Genomic DNA, 20,795 nt, shown 5'->3' with positions numbered 1-20,795 from the left:
ACAATTTCTCTGAGCAGCCTGTCCCAGTGCTTCATAACCCACACCATAATAATTTCTGTGGGTTCAATGTCTCTCTTCATCTGATGGAGCAACCAACAGGGTCAACTTTCCATTGCAACTTAACACAGAGAGATTCAGAGTGTTTGTCATCATCACCCAGATTTTACTCCCATTAATTTATGGGCACCTTCAACGAGATTGTATTGAGACTGAAAAAAATCTGCCTTGTTTTGTAAGGACAAAAGGCGATGTCTCTACTTTCCCTAGACTTCGTAAGGGAGGAATTCATAGCATAGCAAAGTTTATCCCAGAATCTTCATATCCAGATTCAGAGTGTTTGTCATCACCTAAATTTTACTCCCATTAATTTATGGGTGCCTTCAACAAGATTGCATTGACTCTAAGACTCACAAAATCTGCCTTGTAAGGGTTACAGGGACAAAAGGTGATGTCTCTACCATCCCTAGACTTGGTAGGGGAGGGATTCATTTCGTAGCAATGTTTATCCCAGAATCTTCATATCCAGATCCAGAGTCTTTGTCATCATCACCTAAATTTTACTCCCATTAATTTATGGGTGCCTTCAAGTAAGATTGCACTGACTCTAAGACTCACAAAATCTGTCTTGTAAGGATTGCAGGGACAAAAGGATATTCCTAGACTTTGTAGGGGAGGGATTCATTGCATAGCAAAGTTTATCCCAGAATCTCCATATCCACAGCCCGATCTTTGATCCCCACCCTCCATTTGCTGCTGTGGTGTCTCCTGTGAGCTGTGCCCTGACTGTGTCCCCTCTGCCACCTCTCCTGCAGCCTCCCCTTGCGGTTCTGGGTCAACATGATCAAGAACCCCCAGTTTGTGTTCGACATTCACAAAAACAGCATCACAGACGCCTGCCTGTCCGTGGTGGCTCAGACCTTCATGGACTCCTGCTCCACCTCAGAGCACCGCCTGGGCAAAGACTCCCCCTCCAACAAGCTCCTCTACGCCAAGGACATCCCCAGCTACAAGAACTGGGTGGAAAGGTGAGTTTCAGCTATGCAATGATGTCTATTCTTTATCTTCTTTTTCTGCCTGGGTCAGGGTTGGGATTAAATGCGCAGAGAGGGAATTTCGTATTCGTACTCAGATGCTGATTAATTCTTATCTATGTTACAGTCTCACGAGCTGTGAGTTCTACAGTACTTTAACAAGATACAAAATGGTCCCATATCTATCTCTACAAGGCCTTTTAAGGATTATTAAAAATTTAAAAAATTACACCTAAATTGTTTTTACTTTTAACTCAGTAACTAACCACCCATGCCCGCAATATGGATTTTTTTTATCCAATTACACAAACCCATGGAGAAGAAGGTGAAGAAGAAGGACCAACCACTACCCTAAACCCTCCATCTTGCTTTATATATATTATTATATTCTAAACCCTTAAACTCTGAGTTTCCCACCCTGTGATATCACACACTTCTGTTCAAACTGCACACCCACAATCCCAGTGCTATCATTGAATTTTGGAAGCTTCTCCAGGCCTCAGGTCAGTGCAGGGTTCTCTTGGGGGTCAGTGCCTGCAGCACAGCAAGTCTGAAATTCTCAACACCCAGGGTTCCAACAGAATGACATAAAGTGACACAACCAAGCTCTGCTTTGTGGGTGGAGGTAGGAGGCAGCATCACTGTTGCTTTTGGAAACTGCCCTTGGGGCTTTTTTGTCTCAAGCTTTTGCTAAGTGGAAATCTCTACATTAGCCTTGTGCCTTGCAGCAGAGATGGAAATTTAGTTAATGGTGGGAGTTGAAGGTGTTTGCCATCATTATTTCCTTTGAGGAGAAACTCTTGAGAAGTGGCAGAGGGAGGAAGGAAGGGGAGGTGATGTGTGTTAACCCTGGGAAGCACACAGACTTCTCAGCCTTTCCACACAGGCCTGGAGTGGTTTGCTGCTCTCAGCACCATTGAGACAGTCCCCACACTGTCTGGATCCCAAGGGATTTATAATTATCCCCCAGCAACTTCCCTTAGAGGTTCTTTGCCTTGAGTGAGATGCCAGACAATTGACAGGCTGCTGACTGAAGCTCTGCAGGTATTTTATGTCAGGTCAGAGGTCTTTCCAAGCATTTTGTCCACACTCCCAAGACCTGTGGCTGTACTTCCATCTGCTGTACCAAGGGTCAGTGCCTGGCAAAGCTGCTCCACAGGGAACACAAGCAGAACATCTATTCCTGCAGCATGTTGGGGCCTCATTTTCCATAGGGTTTCCCCCAGGACAAGCAAACAGCACATCCTGTTCTTCATCCAGCAGGAGCTGGGCTTTGCTTTCCAATATTCTGCACTTGCCTGGCATTATTGACAGGTTTGGGAACTGCACAGATGGGGAACAGTTGCTGCTCTGTAAATACAAAGGCGGGTTTATCCTACAGATCATTCCTGTGCACTGCATCCAGCTTCCAGCCTTGATTTACTCTGGATGACTTCCCAGGCATGGCCTAAAATTGACACCATGTCCTGCAGGCTGTACAAGGCCTCTGCTGCTGCAGACACCTCACACTGGGCTATAAATCCCTGTATTGCCTTTGCTGGGGATGGTTTTCTCTCGTTTTGTGACAGGAGTGTGGCTGATCAAAGAGCTCCATCCCCTACTCGGCACGAGGCAGCTTTTTTTCCCAACAATTCTCCCATTGGTCTGTGATTTGTCTGGACAATTATTTTTAGACGTGGTTAAACACTTCAGCAAATGTCGTTTCTAGGCAACCTGCAAGGCTCTTATGAGCTACCTTGCTTAATTATGACCTACTTTTGGTACCGTGTCCAAGTTTCTTAGAACGTATTGAGGCTGATTGCTGGATTGACCTGGATAATGGGAAACAAGTGTTGGAGGTTCCATTTAGAAATCGAGTTTGCACCAACAGTGACCCAAAGGTGTCATTCTCTAGTGATGCTTTAGCTACACTCTGTGTGGTTGGACTGTTTCTGTAGACAAATAATGGTTTTCATCTCAAAGGGGTTGATTTTATTCTTGGAGATGCTACATGTGAGTGACAAACTGAGGTATTTAAGTGGAGAATGGGATATTTCCTGATCCAACAAACACTTTTTTTTCCCTTTTCTCTTTTCCCTCTGGATAAACAAAAAGCTGCAGTTTCCATTTTGTTTTATTTTTTTCCAGTATTGATTTCACTTTACAATTTTTTTGAGCTAAATCCTGGTGCCCAGTGATCTTCAGCAATAGGTGCTGCATTTCCTTGGAAGTTTTCCCAAACAACTGGGTTTGCAAACGAGGTACATAACACCTCCTGCTGCTTGTAAACAGCCCTGGATTCCTGTCCCCAGCATGTGCTGGGTTGTTATCTGCACTGATGTCTGACAACTTGAACTGAAGCCCAAGGGGAGACTGCAGGTTTTGGAATATGGTTAGAGCTTCCTCCCTGCTTTTATTTTTGTGTGTCAGTTCCACTGACTCAAGGCAGTGGCACCTGGATGCTGTGGGAGATGAAAGAAAAAACCTATCAGGGATGAATAAAATATAATTTGAGTTCTACCCTGAGCTAATGAATTCCTTCTCTCCGTTCTGCGATTGTGCTTTGAGGGAGTTTTTTCCAAATCCAAAGGCTTCCAGTGCTGGTTGGAGCTATTTCTGTAGTCAGCATCAGCTGGAGATGGCATCCTTCAAGACCACTAGACTTCTTCAAAGAGTGAATCAGGAGATAAAAAGTCGGGGAGTTTAAGAAGTGGTTGAGTAAGTCAGAAAAACCTGAAATCAAACAAACTTCTTTGAGAAAGAGGAAACTCTAAGAGGGTTAATTAGTCAGTGGTAGATTGTACGCAACTTGAGGCACTCTGGATTAAAACATGACTGGATTTAGAGGTCTGGAAATGGAGCTGAGCTGGGTTACTCCAAGCCATCCCTTTTTCCTTTCCTTTCCTTCCTTCCTTCCTTTCTTCCTTCCCTTCCTTCTCCTTCCCTTCCCTTCCCTTCCCTTCCCTTCCCTTCCCTTCCCTTCCCTTCCCTTCCCTTCCCTTCCCTTTTCCCTTCCCTTCCCTTCCCTTCCCTTCCCTTCCCTTCCCTTCCCTTCCCTTCCCTTCCTTCCCTTCCCTTCCCTTCCCTTCCCTTCCCTTCCCTTCCCTTCCCTTCCCTTCCCTTCCCTTCCCTTCCCTTCCCTTCCCTTCCCTTCCCTTCCCTTCCCTTCCCTTTCTTCTCTCTCTTTTCTCTCTTTCCTTTCTTTCACCTTTAGGGCTCACAAAACTCAGAGCAGGGAATGACCTTGCCATGAGAAGGAGGCAGGGATGAAAGGACTTCCCTCCAATCCTTCAAACACTTCTTTTCCATCTGGGAATGTGCATTGGGAAGGGAATAGTTACAGCTTCTGGCCTCACCAGTTGACCACAGGGTGGTCAACTGGAAATTTGATTCCAAAAGATTTCAACAGCAAGGCTGTCAGGAATCTTCCCTGGTTTTATTTGTTTGTTTGGCTCATGTTTTAGCGTGGGATTTTCTCATGTTTTCACTTACTTCTTTGTGGTGAGGCAAGTGTTGCCTTCAGAATCAGGATGCATGACAATGACTAATTAAGACATTTTAAAATTTACCAATTTTTGTAATTTCTTGTCAACTTAATGGAAAACTATATAAGAAATGGACATCTTCCATGACATTTTGGGAGGTTGGTTGTTTCAGTGCCCATTTCTGTAATTATTCAAGATAGTGGATTTGCTGACAACAGCAATAGAAAGATTATTTTACATCAGTTAAATTTAGTTGAAGATGCTCCCTGCTCATTGCAGGGGGGTTGGACTAGATGACTTCTAAATGTCCCTTCCAACCCAAACTATTCTGTGATTTTATGAAAGCCCTTTTATGACATTGTTGGAAGCAGAGGTGGACTCTGCCTGCTGAAGCAATCCAGCTGAGAAATTCTGGCTTATGGGAAAAAGCAGGTTCCCTGTTCAAATGGGACACAGAGAGCTGGAAATACGTGGTTAAAAAGTGTCCTGGTGCAGGCACATCTTGGATTTCCTGCTGCAGAACATGAGGCCTGATGAGGCAGGACGATTAACCCAGGAAATTGGGACAGGCTATTTGGCTTTTGTTGAAGCCACCACGAAGAGTCAGGCTGGAGTTCTAAAACAAAGTGGAGGCTTTTCAATTATCATTAAAAAAAAAAAAAAAAAAGTGGAAAAGAATGGTAACGATAGAGCAGAATCTCATCTGACTTCAGTTAGTAAAACTCCATAGGCTCTGCTGAATTTACATTAGAGCAGCTTCAGATCTGCATCTTTTCAAGTTTACTTCAAATGTCCCCTTTGAGCCTGGAAATCTGGAGAACTTGGGAGCATTTGATGCAATCCCCAAGCAATACAAAGGGGAGCCTGTTCTAATTGGGACTGCCTCATTAGCATTCAACACCACACTGAAAAATGACAAAGGGCTGTGGCTGACCTTTCATTTCTCTCCATGCTGCCAAGCTTATGATAACACTTGTTTGAACTTCATTAACACCATTTAATTGCCTGCATCACAATCAATATGATGTTTCCCTACTGAAGCCTGGCACGGAGGCAAGGATGTGGGAGACTGAAAAGGGGCAGAGCACAAAAAGCAGAAGTCAAAGAGTTTTTCCATTTCACACTGGTGCCCAAAACACCTGCAGGGCTGCAAGGAGAGGATCTGGTGCTCTTTTTTTTATTCCTCATCCCTGCAGGGACCCGGTCTCCTTTTGGCTGCTTATTGTGCATTGAAAAGGGCCCCTCTAAGAAAAACTTAAAGGAGACATCACAAGTGTTCTTAACTTAGGAGTCATCCAATGAAGACCGTTCAAAATAGGTTTGCTAGGTTCATGATCAAAAGAAGCTTAAAGTGATTTGATATGTGGGTTCAGAATTAGAACATTTGCATTTCATTGTGTTAACCTGGCTGCAAACAGTGCCTGACACAGCTGGTGCTGCTCCTGATGCCATGATCCCATCTACCTTTTTTCCTTAAAAGTACAGATACTTTTAGGAGAAGGGGGAACAATTTTTAACCAAAAGGGAGAGATTTAAGTGAGATTTTTGGAAGCCATTCTTTACTCAGAGGGTGGGCAGGCCCTGGCACAGGTTACCCAGAGCAGCTGTGGCTGTCTCTGGATCTCTGGAAGTGTCCAAGACCCAGTTGGACAGGGCTTGGAGCATCCTGGGACAGTGGAAAGTGTCCCTGCCTATGTCAGGGGTTGGAACTGTATGATCTTTAAGGTCCCTTCCAACCCAAACCATTTTTGAATTGATGATTCATGCAGCAGCTATGATTTGCATCCCATTACCCTTTAGATGTAGAGGTCTAGGTCTTGTTAAGAAGAGCTTTATGAGCATGTTTGGAGTACACAAAACAGACATCCTGTACCCATTTGGGATTTCATCTACCTGATGTGTCAGCCTGGGGTTTCAGGGCTCTCAAATCACTGAGAAATCTCTACCTGTGCAATGCTTGTGATGTCTGTTGGCCACTTTACAGCTAACTTTAGAAAGAAAGACAAACTGGACCGGTTTAAAGCAATGAAAAGTTGCATGTACCTTAACATTGTAAGTTATTGAGGTTTTAAGGAGAAACTCTGAGGGCTTTAAAAAAGAGATGTGCAAATCCTGGCTCTGCTTTAAAAAAATGAGTTTTCTGTGCCCCCTCTCTCTCTGCTGGAAGGAAGGCTCAAGAAGTAGCATACCAAAGGTCAAGGCAGGGGGTGTTGTCGGTGGAGATAATAAAAAACAGTGCTGGAAGGGGCCTCAGGAGGTCAACCCGACCATCTCCTGCCTCAGGGCAGGATCAGCTCTGTCTAAAGCCTTCCTGACAGATGCTTGTCTACCCCCATCTTAAAGGCCTCCAACAACAGAGCCTCTGCTGTCCTCCGGCAATTCATTCCCGTGCTTCCCTGTCCTTCCCATCAGTGTTTTCCCTGCTGAGAAGCCAAAATCTCCCTGGCTGTAATTAAAGCTCAGGCATGGCCGTGGCAGGGGGTACAGCTCATTCCCTGCCTCTCTGGGGCAGCTTTTGGCGTATCTGAAGATTGCTCACTTGTCTTTCTTCACTTTTCATCTCAAAAAAAAAAAAAAAAGAAAAATAAAATCGTCCCAGTGTTTTCTCGTCACGCTAAAAAGCTGTTCTTACACAGTGCAGCAAAGATGGCAAGATGAAGATGTGTCCATATGGGGAGGGTGCAGCCCCACACATTCTCTGCTCTGAGGTGGTGCTGGGTTATCTCCTCTCCCAGAGGCTCTACCTGTGCACAAATTCACAATTCAGCCACCGAGGCAGAGCTGCCCATCAGCCCTCACTCTTTATTCTGAGGGGACAAGCAGCAGAAAAAGCCATGAACAAGCAAAATAAAAGCATTTCCTTTTCTAGGGCTTGCACACACAGAATTGTTCAACAGATTGGGTTGGAAGGGACCTTGAAGCTCATCTCATTCCACCCCTGCCATGGGCAGGGACACCTCCCACTGTCCCAGGGTGCTCCAAGCCACATCCTGTTGCCACCAGAGAAAAGCAAGGCACAGTTCTTCCCAAGAATATTTCTGGGATTCACATTCTCTGAACCTCAGAGAAAGGAAAAACAATTCTTATCATTTGCTGTGCAAAAGTAGAATGCAGTATGGAGATGGTTTACCCAAAGTGATGGTGTTTGGTTTCCTTGGCCAAGTGTGTAGCCCCACATTTCTCTTCACAGAGAAAAACAAAGCACGACTTCCCAAGAATATTTCTGAGATTCACATTCTCTGAACCTCAGGGAAAGGAAAAACAATTCTTTCTCATTTCCTGTGCCCGTGTTAGTGCAAAAGTAGAATGCACTATGGAGATGGTTTACCCAAAGTGATGGTGTTTTGTTTCCTTGGCCTGCCAGGACCAGGTATGTGTGTGTGTGTGAGGACTGTTGGTGACAGTCACAAGATTCTGTGCAGTGTGTGCAGAGCTGAGTGCTTGGCAGATTCAGTTTAGATGTAATGTAATATAATGCAATACAATATAGACTAATATAGTAAAATAAAGTCATTAATTATCCTTCTGATAAGATGGAATCCTCCTCATCATTTCTCCCTGCCATGAGGGTCATCCTGTTTCGATACCATCCAGCCTGGCCTTGGACACTTCCAGAGATGGGGAATCTCTGGATTTCCCTGGGTAATCTATTCCAGTGCCTCACCAGCAGCTCAGATGCTCCCAGGAAACTCCAAGTGCCATTCTGTGTCAGTGCATGTCCTTGCAATGCTCCAGTGCATCCCAAAAACAGAGCTGGTTGTTCCCAAGCTTTCTACCAGCCCTTCCCTGCTGGAAGAGCCCCCCATATCCCTTTCACACACCTCTCCATCCTTCAGTGGTCTGGATCCAGCCGGCTATTGCATAACCCTAATTATGTTATTGCTGTAATTGCGTCTGCCGTCTGCAGCACATGGATTCGTTACAAGCTTTTCATATGCTAAAATGATTATTAATGAGTGCAGTCCCATCCCAGCGACAAACAACAGCCATGACAAAAAGATCTTTTGGAAGGCAATTAGCTCCATGCTAAGCTGCCTAAACCATGGGCTGTGCTGGGAAATTTGGGGCTGGGGAGGGAGCACTGGCAAACGTGGCTTTTCTCTTCTCTTTTGATGAGTTAATGAGTTACTGAGCGGCAGCAGGCACAGTCATTCTTGTGAAACAGCTCCACTAAGGAGCCTTTCCCTGTCGGTGCCGAGGGAAAGAGCATTTATCCCTGGATAAACAGAGGACAAAATGTATTCCCAGGTCGCTGTGATGGATGCCGAGGTCACTGTTGTGTTGCTTTCCTTGGGAAAATAAAACAAAACAAAACAGAACAAAAAAAAACCAAAACGCAACCCAGGGAAAGATGAGGTTGGAAGGAACAAGAATAATTATTTTTTCAGTAGGAGTGCCAGCTGTATCGTGGTACATCCCAAATCCTTCTCCATCCTCCAGTGGCACTGGAGGGTCTCCTGGGCTCTCTCTCCATTCAAGGCAGGCTGGGGTGAGTTGTTTTTCCCTTTATATCTGTGAGGACACATCCCATGGCCTGGTTATCCTCACATCCTGGAGTACTGGAATGATGGGTTCACCCCAATTCCTCATAATGTTAATTGCTTATGAAGCCTAATGAACAAATTTCCTGTGGTCACATCAGAGGATGGAGAGCCTTGAGGCAAGAATGGAGGCTTCTCCTGTGAATCCAGGGAAACTCAGACACATAAGGCTGGATCAGAAGATCCTCAATCTGAGGATCCTCTGGAAACAGCTGGGAAAGGATCCACTGAAGATGAGCAAAACTGGAGTACAGCAATAGCAGCAAATCTGCTCAGGATTATCATTTTTAGGAGCAGATTAAACTGCATTTACTGCTTTGCTTTGCTATTTTCTGTCTCATTCAGAGAGAATATGGCTCAGTGTTGTGTTGCCAGCCTTCTGCTGGCTGTGGAAGTGTGTCAGAGCCCTGTCCCAGGTGAGACCTGGTGTCCCTCCACAGGTGACAGAGCCCCTCTCTACCCCTGGCACTGCCTCCCAGCCCAGCTGTGCTGTGGGACCTGTCAGCTGCAGGGCTGATGGAAGCAGCACAGGCAGCAAATTCCAGCAGTGGGAATGCAAGGGGCCTCTGGGGTTTGGTGACAGCTCTTCAGTGGTTTTTGCATTAGGGGTATGCAAATGGCAGAGAGGCTCTAAGTACCTCTGAGGATCTGGGTTGGAATGGAAGGTAAATAAAGACTCAGCAGGGATGTTGTCATCTCCCTGCTAGGATGCTTTAATACACACATTCATCATTTCTTTAGAGAGCACAGTGATGGCTTCATTAGAGACTCTTCTGCATAAATAAGTCACTGGGCCATGGCAGAATTTGGATGGAAGGATATTACATCTTCTCACTCAACTAGATTGAGGCATTGGTACATGTCTGTTTCCACTTCTTTCTCTTTTATTTTTGCCACAAGACACCTTGGTTTAATGGGAAATGACTGTTTAGGTGTGAGATGCCAGGGAATTGAGTCTGGAGGACACCAGGATATTTTGGTGGGTGATGTCCTATGACCCCAGAACACTGAGATCACATCCTGGGAGTCTGTCATGGCCAGGGCCCTGGAACTGTGATTCTTGAAACTCAGATCTGTGCATGCCATCCCTGGCTCCAGGGAACATTTCCTGCTGCTTTTCCTTGTTTGGATGAGTCACACGAGTGTTGTGCTGCTGGGGAATGATCTCTGCAGGGCTGGAGAGGGGTGGGGAGCTTTCAAACCCTTGTGAGTCACAGACTCAAGAGTCTGTTTGCTACCAGGTGGAAAGGAAACAGGACAAACTTGGAGAAGGAGTTGGTAAGTGTGTCTGTGCTCCAGTTTTTGGGAGCACCCTGTCCCTACACCCACTATCCTGCCACCACTTGGTGACAGCTCAGCCAGAGAGGAAAATGAGGATTTTAACTTCTTGTCAGAGCCAGACTGGCACCTCTGATTTTCTCCAGCAACCCCATTTATTTTTGCTGTGGTGAGCCCCCTTCTCATTTCACCCATCAGGAGGGTGCCTATCCAACATTCATGAGGAGCTGCTCTCTTTTCAGGTGCCATAAATCAATGTATTTCACTGCTTTGCAGCCTGTTTTCCCCACAGGTCTGTGAATTGTGCTGGTGGCATGTGGATTTTTTTTTTCCAGTGCCAAGGCACACCTTGCTTTTTAACCCTAAAATTCCTTGCTCTTTGACCCTAAGATTGCCTGTTTTCCCAGCCATGTTATGCATGCCACCAACTCCTGTGTGCAGCACAGATCTGATCTTCTCCAGCAGGTGATGTCATGACCTGTTGAAATTTTTCTGCAAGTGGCAAATGTCTAAGAAATATTAATTCCTCCTGCTCAGCATCTTCTCCTGGGTGTAGTTCTGCAGGACAGCACCTCCTGGGATTTCCAGGTGCTCACTTTATTCACAAACAACTTTCCAGGCCCACCTGGACCTGGATCCCCAGGTCCACCTCAATCCCTGGGGACTGGGGGTCAGGCAGAGTGTAAAGAAAATCAAACCCACACCACTTTTCACTGGAGCACTGGCAATGAGGAATATTTAGACCAGAGGACTGAGTTAGACAAAGATTTCTGGCTGGTCCTAAGCCCAGAAGACAAAATGCCAGGGCTCCAGGGAGAGAGATGTTTCTGTGCCTTCTGGAAGTTGCAGTAAAATTAATGAGGTTTGCACGAGTTTTTATGGTGAAACAGAGTTTAGCTTTGGAAAATGTCAAGCAAGAAGGACCTCTGCCTCCTGTGCTTCCCTCTGCCAAGGATTACATCAGCATCCCACCACCAAAACCAGGTTACCAACAGGGACTGACTCATTGGGGTAAATCAGGGTGGGAGTGGAGGGCACAAGACCAGACTGAGCACAGCTGGAGCCTCCTGGTGTGGAAGGGTTTCCCCCCATGCTCTTGCACTGCTCTGTCTTGCACTTCAGCAGCTGCTCATCCTGCTCTGTAATGGAGTATTTTCCCACTCTCCCACCTCAAGGATGCTCACCACACGGCATTTCCATGTCCAATTCCTCTGCAGTGGCACACAGCCCCCATCTCAGCAGGTGTCTCCACGCTGTTTACAGGACACCTGTCAGCTCTTTTGGCTCCCCGTCCCCTCTGCCTCCTAATTATAAAATTGTGGATTGCTGCAGCTATGGGCTGCTTTTTTTTTTTTTTTTTTTTGCTCCTTCTTCTTCTTATTTTTTTTTCCTTCTGCACAAAATGTCAAATTGCAGAAATTAAAAATGTAAATGATGGTGTCTAATTAACCAGTTGACAGCAGAGCACAGCTGCGAGTGACAGTGACTGATTACCTTCTGCAAACCTTGTCCTCCAAGACCTGCCTTACCCAGGGGAGGAAGGACATCCAAAATAGCAACTTCCTTAAAGAGACATCACTCTGCACATGAAGCCTGCTGGGCAATGGTTCTGGGGGATCCAGAGCCTATGGATAAATCCCCCAGTCCTCCTGAGTTCCAGAGGAATGCTGTTGACTCCTAGGAAAAGCAGATTCTTCTAGGAAAAGCAGATTTTTTTCCCAGTCAGACTGGAATTGAATGCTGTTGCCACAAATATCAGGCCAGCTTAAAATATGGGGCAAAAAAGGAGATGCTGAGCAAGAGAGTTGTTGGGATAGACTGGACTGAGTGTGGAAGGTGGGGGATGCCAGAAATGGGGGCAGATGTAGTGGTGAGAATGGTGCAAGGAAAAAATACAAATATTTGGGGTTTTTCTGTGTGTGGGAGTGAAATCCTGAGCTCTCAGTGGGCAGCAAGGTCTCTCTGGGAAGAGAGGCAGGGCTAAAAGCCCTTGAGTATCTGACAAAGTGATCCAGCTTCAATCCATCTCCTATTGACTGGGAAAGCCTCTTTGGGACTTCATTCTCAGATTGGGATGAATACAAGACCTATGTGGTCAGGATGAGTGCTCAGTCATTTCCACCTTGGCAAAGTCACCTTTCTTGCTGTAAAAGAGAATGAGCAGGTGTATGAGGAACCAGAAAAACCCAACACAAGGCGGGTATTTTTTTTTCACCTTTTTGTTTGCAGATTTGGGTCCTCATTCTCAGGTTGGGGTGAATACAAGACATAGCTGGTGCTCAGGGTGAGTGCTCAGTCATTTCCACCTTGGCTAAGTCACCTTTCTAGATGTAAAAGAAGAGCATGAGCAGGTATGTCACTGAGCAACCAGAAACGCCCAACCAGAAAAGCCCAACCAGAAAACCCCGAAGCATGGGGGTTTTTCTCATTTTTGTTTGTGGATTTAGAGCTTCATTCTCAGACTGGGGTGAATAAAAAGACATATGTGGTGCTCAGGATGAGTGCTCAGTCATTTCCACCTTGGCTAAGTCACCTTTCTAGATGTAAAAGAAGAGCATGAGCAGGTACTGCACTGAGGAACCAGAAAACCCAACACTACGTGTGGATTTTTTTTTTCCCCCTTTTTGTTTGCGGATTTGGGGCTTCATTCTCAGATTGGGGTGAATACAAGACCTATATGGTGGTCAGAATGAGTGCTCAGTCATTTCCATCTTGGCTAAATCATCCTTTCTTGCTGTAAAAGAAGAGCATGAGCAGGTGTTTCACTCAGGAGCCAGAAAAACCCAACACTATGTGTGGAGTTTTTTTCTCTGTTTTGCTTGTGGCTTTCACTTCTTGATCTCCTTCTCTTCCCCTCAAGAAACCCCTGTGTTTGTGCCCCTCAGGTACTACTCAGACATCGCCAAGATGCCAGCAATCAGTGACCAGGACATGAATGCTTACCTGGCTGAGCAGTCCCGCATGCACATGAACGAGTTCAACACCATGAGCGCGCTCTCCGAGATCTACTCCTACGTGGGCAAGTACAGCGAGGAGGTGAGAGCTTGGGGACACCTTTGAGGGGCCATGGGAGAGGAGGTGAGAGCCTGGGGACACCTCTGGGGGGCCAGGGGACAGCCCACCCATCCCCTGGTGGGTCACTGGTACCTGTCTGCATCCTGGCTGGGAGGGTGGAGGATTTAAGGAATGAGAGACAAGGCTTGGGGTTTGGAAAGGGAAGGTCTGGGATTTTGGATCCCTGTTTTGTGTCTCTCTCATTCAGTCAGGCTCAGCTGAAGTAGTTGATGGTCAGATGTTAACTCACTTTGTTGTGGATGTTTTTCATCCACAATGGCCAAAAATTCCTTAAGGACTGTGCCCAATGTCATTCCAGATACCCTAAAACACCCCAAAATGGTCCAACACAGACTTTTAAGGTGTCCAGCATGGTTCTATGTATTGAAGGCCATGTGAGACCCCTTAGAGCATCTCAAGTGGCATGGCCAGGTGATGGATAAAGCTCGTAAATAGATAAATAACAGATCTCCAAGATAAGAATCCATTTGATTGGTCACAATTCAGAGATCTGCACTGAGTCAGATCAAACCCAAACTCCCTGCCTACTCCTGGCTGACTGACTTGCCTTGCATGATCTAAAATAAGCCCAGGACCTGCCTTAGAGAAAGCTCAAACCTCCTCTGCTGCTTTAAGATGCTGAACTCGGTCATTCTGGGGAAAGAAACTGAAATCCCAATCACTTCTTCCTCTCTCCTTTTCCAGATTCTTGGAGCACTTGATCAAGACGACCAGGCTGGGAAACAGAAACTTGCCTACAAACTTGAACAAGTTATAACCCTCATGAGCATAGACAGCTGAGAACTGTCCTGCCAGGGACACCCTGGGAGGGATAAACCAAGTCGTGCCTCACTCAAGATCATCATCTTTACCAAGTGCAAGTTTTGATGGGCTGTAAGCAGAGTCACCCGAACAGCGCTCCTCTCTCTCTCTCTCCTCCCACTCTCTCTTTCTCTCTTTTCCTTCTCTTTCCAAACCTATGGACAAAGCAACAGAGCCCCAGGGGTTAAAAGAAAAGACTGCAGAGGAATCTTGGCTCTGGGGCCATGAAGACATTTGGGTGGAGCTCTCCTTTTCACAGCTTCCCCTCTGCCTTTTGCCCTAGAGAGAAACTATTGAACACACGCGAAAACCCCACCAACCCTCACCCAGCATCGCATCCTCACTCTGCAGAGGTGAAACTGGGGGGTAACTTCTGTCATGCTGCTTTAACTGCCCTCTGAGGGCTGTAGCCTCTGGAGAGGACATGGAAATGAACTCAGTATTACTCAAGTGTCCCCAAGGGGAAGGCAGCCTGCCTGCAGGGCTCCTGGAGGGCAGAGCCATTGCAATTCTATCCCTCGATAGCCACCCACTGGGAGAGGAGGCTCCCCCAAAAATGCCACAGCTGTGTCCAGAGCAGGGCCACCGTGGCTCCTCCTGCCTGTGCAAACAGCTGCTCTCCTGGGGCAGGGAAAGGGTCAAGAGGGGACGAGGAGACCGACACTGCCCTGCCCATGTGTTTCATATGGTTCTTCTTATTTTCCCAAGAGCCGCGTGTCCCCCTCCGTCTTTCCCGTCGTGTCCTGTTGGTCGTAGCACTGCAGCAAAACGCTCTGTCTGCTGGGTGGCATCCTGTCTGTGGTGGTGGTCCTGCTCCTCCTGGCCTTGGAGAGCACAGCATCATGCCCCTTGTTCCCACCTTGGCTTGGAAAGCAGGAGCCACAGGCCTCGGGTTGTTCCAGGCAAGGAGCTCAGCCTCAAAAGAAGAACCAGAAGGATTTTTTGTTTTGTTTTGTTTTTTTAAGCTGTTCTTTCCATTTTGTTTCCTCAACTGGAACACAGCTGTTATTTTCCCACAGTGGAATATCAGAGGGTTACTGAAATGCTTGCTGTGAAGTGAGATGGTGCACGAGGCTGATGGTAAAGCCTTCCTACCAAGCCGCTCCTAAGAGGAAATGTCACCACACACTTTGGAAGGAAATCTTGGAGGAAATCCAAATGAAACACTGCAAAAAATTTCTTCTACCTAGATGCCCCCAGCCGAACTGCCTGTCTCCTGGAGGTCTCTGAACTGCTGTGAGCCCATCTGCCTTTTGGTGCCAACTCCTGGCCTTTCCTCTCATCCATTTCTGGAACCAACAGGCCTTGGCTGAAGGCACAATTGCTGCCTAGGAAGGATTTTATCTCTCTTTGCACTTCTTATCCCTTCAGGGATTGCTGTCACCATGGGACAATTGTGGGGGATCACCCTGTCCCTGTGCCATCCTCTGCTCAGCTTCTCCAGACCATCTCGACTTGTTTCATGGCCAACCAAAGGGGAGTGAGCTCCTGCATCTCTTTTGCCTTCAGCTGTTCCATCCACACGGCTGCCAGCCCGGATAACACCATGACCAGAGACCCTCGGGGTGTGGAGAACCTTCCTTGTTCGCCAGGGAGGCAAGAGCTGGGTCAGCATTCATCTCCCCAGCCATGAGCAGAGCTCCCTGGCAGATGGAGGAGCAGCTGGAGGATCAGCCCACATCCACCTCACCCCATCCTTGGAGCAACAGCCTGGATCTGCTTTGTGCCTGGAGGGAGGAAGGGGTGCAGGGTGTGTAAAGTGATTACAGAGCGAGTTTGTTTGGGTTCATTCCTGTCTCTTGCTGTCAAACCAGAACCTCTTGGGAGTGGCAGATCCTGGGTGTGCGTGAGGGGTGGTGTGGTGCAAGCAGGAGCCAGGCAGCGGGAGGGTTTCCTTCAGCCAGGCAGATACACACGTAGGCGAGTCCAAAACCACTCAGTCCAACACTGGACGTGTCTGTGGGGAGAAAAATCACCAGATTCACGTTGAAACAGCAAACTTAGGGACACGTCTTGGTTTTAAACCCCCCAGATATTTCTCTCTTGATTGCAATTCCATTTATTTTGTGCGTGTGTATCTGTGTGCGCGTGTGCGTTTCCTTCCTCTTTTTTATTTTTGGTTCTGCTTGCTTTCTGTGGGATTGCTGAGCTGATGGACTCATCATGCACCTTATGGACATCTCAGCAGTTTTAAAGAGGCCTGCGCATTGGGGATGGTTTGGGTTTGGTTGGTTCTGCCATGGTTTTGTTGATCCATTTAAGTAACGTCAGCGCATGTTCCAGATCCATTGATTAATGGCTGTGAAAGTGGGAAGTCCCACCAGAGCCAGTGGTAAGAAAATGACAACAAACAACACACAAACACAGTATTTTTTATAAGTACATAAATTTAAAAAAAGGAAAAAGAAAAAAAAAAAGGGGAAAAAATTAAAAAAAAAAAAAGGAAGAAACCAAAGGTTTTGACAAACAAAGTGCCACAACAGATAAATATGGACCCTATTGTCATGCCTTGTACTCACAGCTGGATGGTAGGAGTCTAAGGACAAAGAGCTGGCTTGGAGGGAAGTGGTTATGAGTGATGGGCGATCCTGCCTGGACATGCGCACATGAGAGGAAGAAGAAGCTGTTTAACAGAAAAAAAAAAACAAAAAAAAAGTATCAAAATGAACTGGTGTGATCCTGTACTGTTACTGAAGTCAGAGGAACACCACAGGGGAAATCTGAGACTCACCCTGTTTCTTTTCGATGTTTTCAGGGCTGTGTTTTTGGTTTGTTATGGTTGTTTTCCATGGTTGTTATTTTATTTCTTCTTGCTGGTACGGAGTTTTTCATCTGTATATTATATATATATATTTTTCGAGGAAAAACTTGAACACCTCAGAGACACTGAGAATGAAACACTTAGGGGAAATGGGAAGCACCAGAAGATTGGTGTCTTAACCCTTTCCAAACTTCCCATTTAGGCATTTCTGCTTTTCCCCCACCCTCTTCTTTCCCCCATGCCCGGGATTTGAAAGAAAATCTGCGTTTTGCTTCTCTTTCATCTCCTCTTTATTTCTTTGTCTTTCTGTTTCTCTTTAGTTTGGTGTTTGAGCTGGATTTGCTTTTTTGCTTGGAAAATGTGCCAGAATTGTGATGTAAATGCGTGGGCTTCCTCCCCTGTCCCCTTCAGTGCCCTTCCCATTTCCAACCAGTGTCCCAGAATCCCCCAGTCTATGAGAAGTCTTGGCATCTTTCTTCCCAGCCTCACCTGTTGAGCTAACTATTTTTTAAGTGCATGTAAAATACAACTAAAAACAAAGACACAAGCAGAAGAATGAGCCCTACTACAACACGGATGCTTTATTTTCCTTTTATTTCTGTTCCCCCCACCTCCCTCTCAACACCTGACCAAAAATTCCTGATAAATAAGTAGTGTCCCACACTGCTTTTCGAGCCCCATGGAGAGAACTGGAGCCAAAGTTCCTAAAAGCCCATGGACAGGCTCCTAATATCCAGAATATTCCAGATGATAGGCTGATATTTACGAGCATTTCTCAAACACTGCAATCAAATAATTAATGCTGGCACCTGTAGCACCATCAGAAACAGGGGAAGGGAACTCATGAAGACTCTCTGAGGTTCTGTGGAGAGAGTCAACATTATTTCTTCACTGCAGAGTTTATACAGCACAGGAGAACAATTGAGGAGAAATTCAGCCACCTTCCTCTCCTAGCACAGAATCATGGAATGATTTAGGTTGGAAAAGACCTCTAAGATCACAGAGTCTGAATGTTAAAACATGCCCCAGTCCTTCTCTTCCCACTCTTCACCCTGTCCTGAACATATCCAAAGGTTTGGTCCAACCCAGCACACATCAGCCTTGCTCCATTAAATAAGAGGGCTATCCCAGTTTTCATCCCTGTAGTGTTACCACTGCAGTTGTCTTATCTTGCATCTTTGACACTGAAGACCATAAAATTTATTGGGTCATAAAGAAGATTTACCAAAATTTAATTTGGTAATTTCTTAGACTGAAAAATTATTTCCAAAGTTTCCCGATCTTCTGCATTCACCCACAAGAAAATGTTTGCCATAAAGGGAATGAGACCAAGCAAATCAGATAATTGTAATTATTTTTAATAGTGCTGTTGAAAACCAATAGATCAAATTTGAAGAGTCCATTCAGTGGTCAGCATTCCTGTTGAGTCCCCTCTGAATTTCCTGGAGTCTGGGATGCCTGTGAGGTAAAAACCCAAGCACACAACAGCCAGTATCAGAAGGACAGTTGTTCAGAACTAAGTCAAAACATGAAATGTAGATTTGTCCTTCTCCAGGGCTTTAACAAAGTGCTTTGGGAAGAGACACTGCTATTTGGGGACTCTTCCAAAGAGGAGAAATGAAAATATAAGTAGTGAGAGTCGTCCTCCAGGGCGGGTGGAGGTTTTGGGATGTCCTAACTCTTGCCATCCAAACTTGGTGTGCTGTGTGGCAGGAAATTGGTGAAACACGTGAACCTCAACATCATGGTGTGAACCTCAACCTCCTGCTCATTTCCAGCCTGAATTATCCTGCTTTGCGCCTGGTGCAGCTCCCATTTCAGGGCAGTGCTTGGTCCATTAAATCCTGCAGTTTTCCCTCACCTCTGTGACTGTACAATGCCCCTTTCCCAAAAAAAAAAAATCTTGCTGTCTTACTGGGAATAATGACTTTGTGGAGAATGCTTTGAAAATAGAGCTTGTCAACCGTGTTTTATTTGGGGTGGCCCAGTTCTCTACACTTGGAGAAGCACCCAAGGGGACACATACTTACAGCAAAAAAAAAAAAAAAAAAAAAAGAATTTGTAGAAAGATGTCAAAAAGAAGTTAACAAAAAACCAAACAGAATTTACACTTGGAAAAATAAACCCACCAAAAACCCCACAGAAGTTACAAAGCTGCTTAGTCTAATCAACCTGTCACGTGTTTGATTTCTGTTGTCGTCGTTGTTTGTTCATTGTTTGGTTGGTTTGGTTTTTTGTTGTGTTGTTTTTGGGTTTGTTTGGTTTTTTTTAATCTTCTGTTCTAAAAATGGAGAGTTTACCTCAAGAAATTCTTTCTGCTTGGAAACAGATCACCTCAAAGACGCTCGCAGCAGAGAGCAGAGTGCAGGGAAGCTCAGTAAAGCAAACTTGGGTGTGGAAAACAGAGGGAAAACCAGGACATTCAGGCTCTTCTCAGCATTTCCTTCTTTTACTGGTGTGGTCTGGCATTCCCCAGTGGAGAAGCTGCTGTTCACTTTCAGACAGACTGAGGCACAAGAGCCAGTTGGAGAAATCAAGGCACATGTCCAAGCTTGAAGTCCTTTCTGAAGTATCTTAAGAGAAACTTGGTGTTATTTAAACTTTCTATGCTGCTCTTTCTCCATTCCCTGGAGAAATTCCGCTTTCCAGCCCAGGCTGGGGTAAGGAAGCAGAGAGATTAGGTGCTAGCTAAATGCTCCCAGTGTTTTCCCCAAGGATTAGAGAGGCAACTGGATTATTTAAGGTCACAAGAGAGGCCCTTCCTTGTGTCTGACCCCGTGTCTTGGACATACACGTGAGCCCAGAAGTCTCATTCTCTGTTTTGCTAAAGCTTCCAACTCAAAATCAATGGAAAGACATTTCCTTTCACCACAGTGTTACTAACAGCCTCAAAGAGATGTCAAGACAGCATTAGAAAGGAGGTTGGGATCCTTTTTCTTAGGTTGTTGTTGTTGTTAGTTTGATTTTCTTTTGAACTGATCCTAGTTAAAAAAAGAAAGAAATAAAATCTATACTATTTAAATTGGAATCCCGTTGTTACTTGGTAAAGGCAAAGCTTCTGTACCTTTGTTATAATTAATTGTATACCTGTGTATGTAAATATAAGGCATTCCTATTTTGCAGTCCAGAACAAAAAAGAAAAAAAAAAACAACTATTTGTAATATAGAATAAAGTTTATTAAAAAAAAATAAAGAAATAAAAATGCCCCAGGCTGTGATTGCTGCTTTCTGTGTCAAATGGAGTCAGAGAGAGGGAATTGAAGTCAAGGAAAAGCTGGAAAAAGACCTTAAAGATCATCGAGTCCAGCTGTTTACCCAGCACTGCCACATCCACCACTAAACCATGCCCCCATATCCACATTTTGGAACCAAACTCCCTTCCCTTCCCTTCCCTTCCCTTCCCTTCCCTTCCCTTCCCTTCCCTTCCCTTCCCTTCCCTTCCCTTCCCTTCCCTTCCCTTCCCTTCCCTTCCCTTCCCTTCCCTTCCCTTCCCTTCCCTTCCCTTCCCTTCCCTTCCCTTCCTCCCTTTGTTGTAATCTCTCTTTTCCTTCCCCTGTCACACAAAAACAAAATTATTGGATTGTTTGATTTTTTTTCCTTGCAGAGGTGGGATCCAGACAGGTTATTCCTTTCCATTTGCTTTTGAGGTGTCATCAGCTCTATTAAAAAATAAAAATAAACAAAAAAATATTGACAAGCTGACTAATTCAGGGATGCTACCAAAGGAACCACATATGAGGTTTGTGGAAAACAAACAGCTTTCCACAGTCTCAGCTCCATGGAGACCACGAAAAGGAAGCAAGAGAGTGAATTTCAGAGAGGGAAAGGAGTTGAATGAAGCCCT

At 45.6% G+C, this 20,795-nt stretch overlaps 1 protein-coding gene across 2 annotated transcripts in view; it reads left to right on the top strand.

Annotated features, from left to right (window-relative positions):
- Nucleotides 1-20,164, top strand: part of PLXNA4 (plexin A4) — a 505,817-nt gene extending 485,653 nt beyond the window's left edge. For both annotated transcript variants that reach the window (XM_064703091.1, XM_064703090.1), the window contains exons 30-32: nucleotides 813-1,025; nucleotides 13,200-13,350; nucleotides 14,074-20,164. In XM_064703091.1, the coding sequence (XP_064559161.1) occupies nucleotides 813-1,025; nucleotides 13,200-13,350; nucleotides 14,074-14,169 (460 nt within the window). In that variant the 3' untranslated portion in view covers nucleotides 14,170-20,164. The remainder of the gene's footprint in view (nucleotides 1-812; nucleotides 1,026-13,199; nucleotides 13,351-14,073) is intronic.
- Nucleotides 20,165-20,795: the final 631 nt, after the last annotated feature.

This window comes from Zonotrichia leucophrys, chromosome 1A (genome assembly GCF_028769735.1).
Source record: "Zonotrichia leucophrys gambelii isolate GWCS_2022_RI chromosome 1A, RI_Zleu_2.0, whole genome shotgun sequence".
In the NCBI taxonomy this organism is placed as follows: domain Eukaryota; kingdom Metazoa; phylum Chordata; class Aves; order Passeriformes; family Passerellidae; genus Zonotrichia; species Zonotrichia leucophrys.
This window is presented reverse-complemented; position numbering and strand designations above follow the sequence as displayed.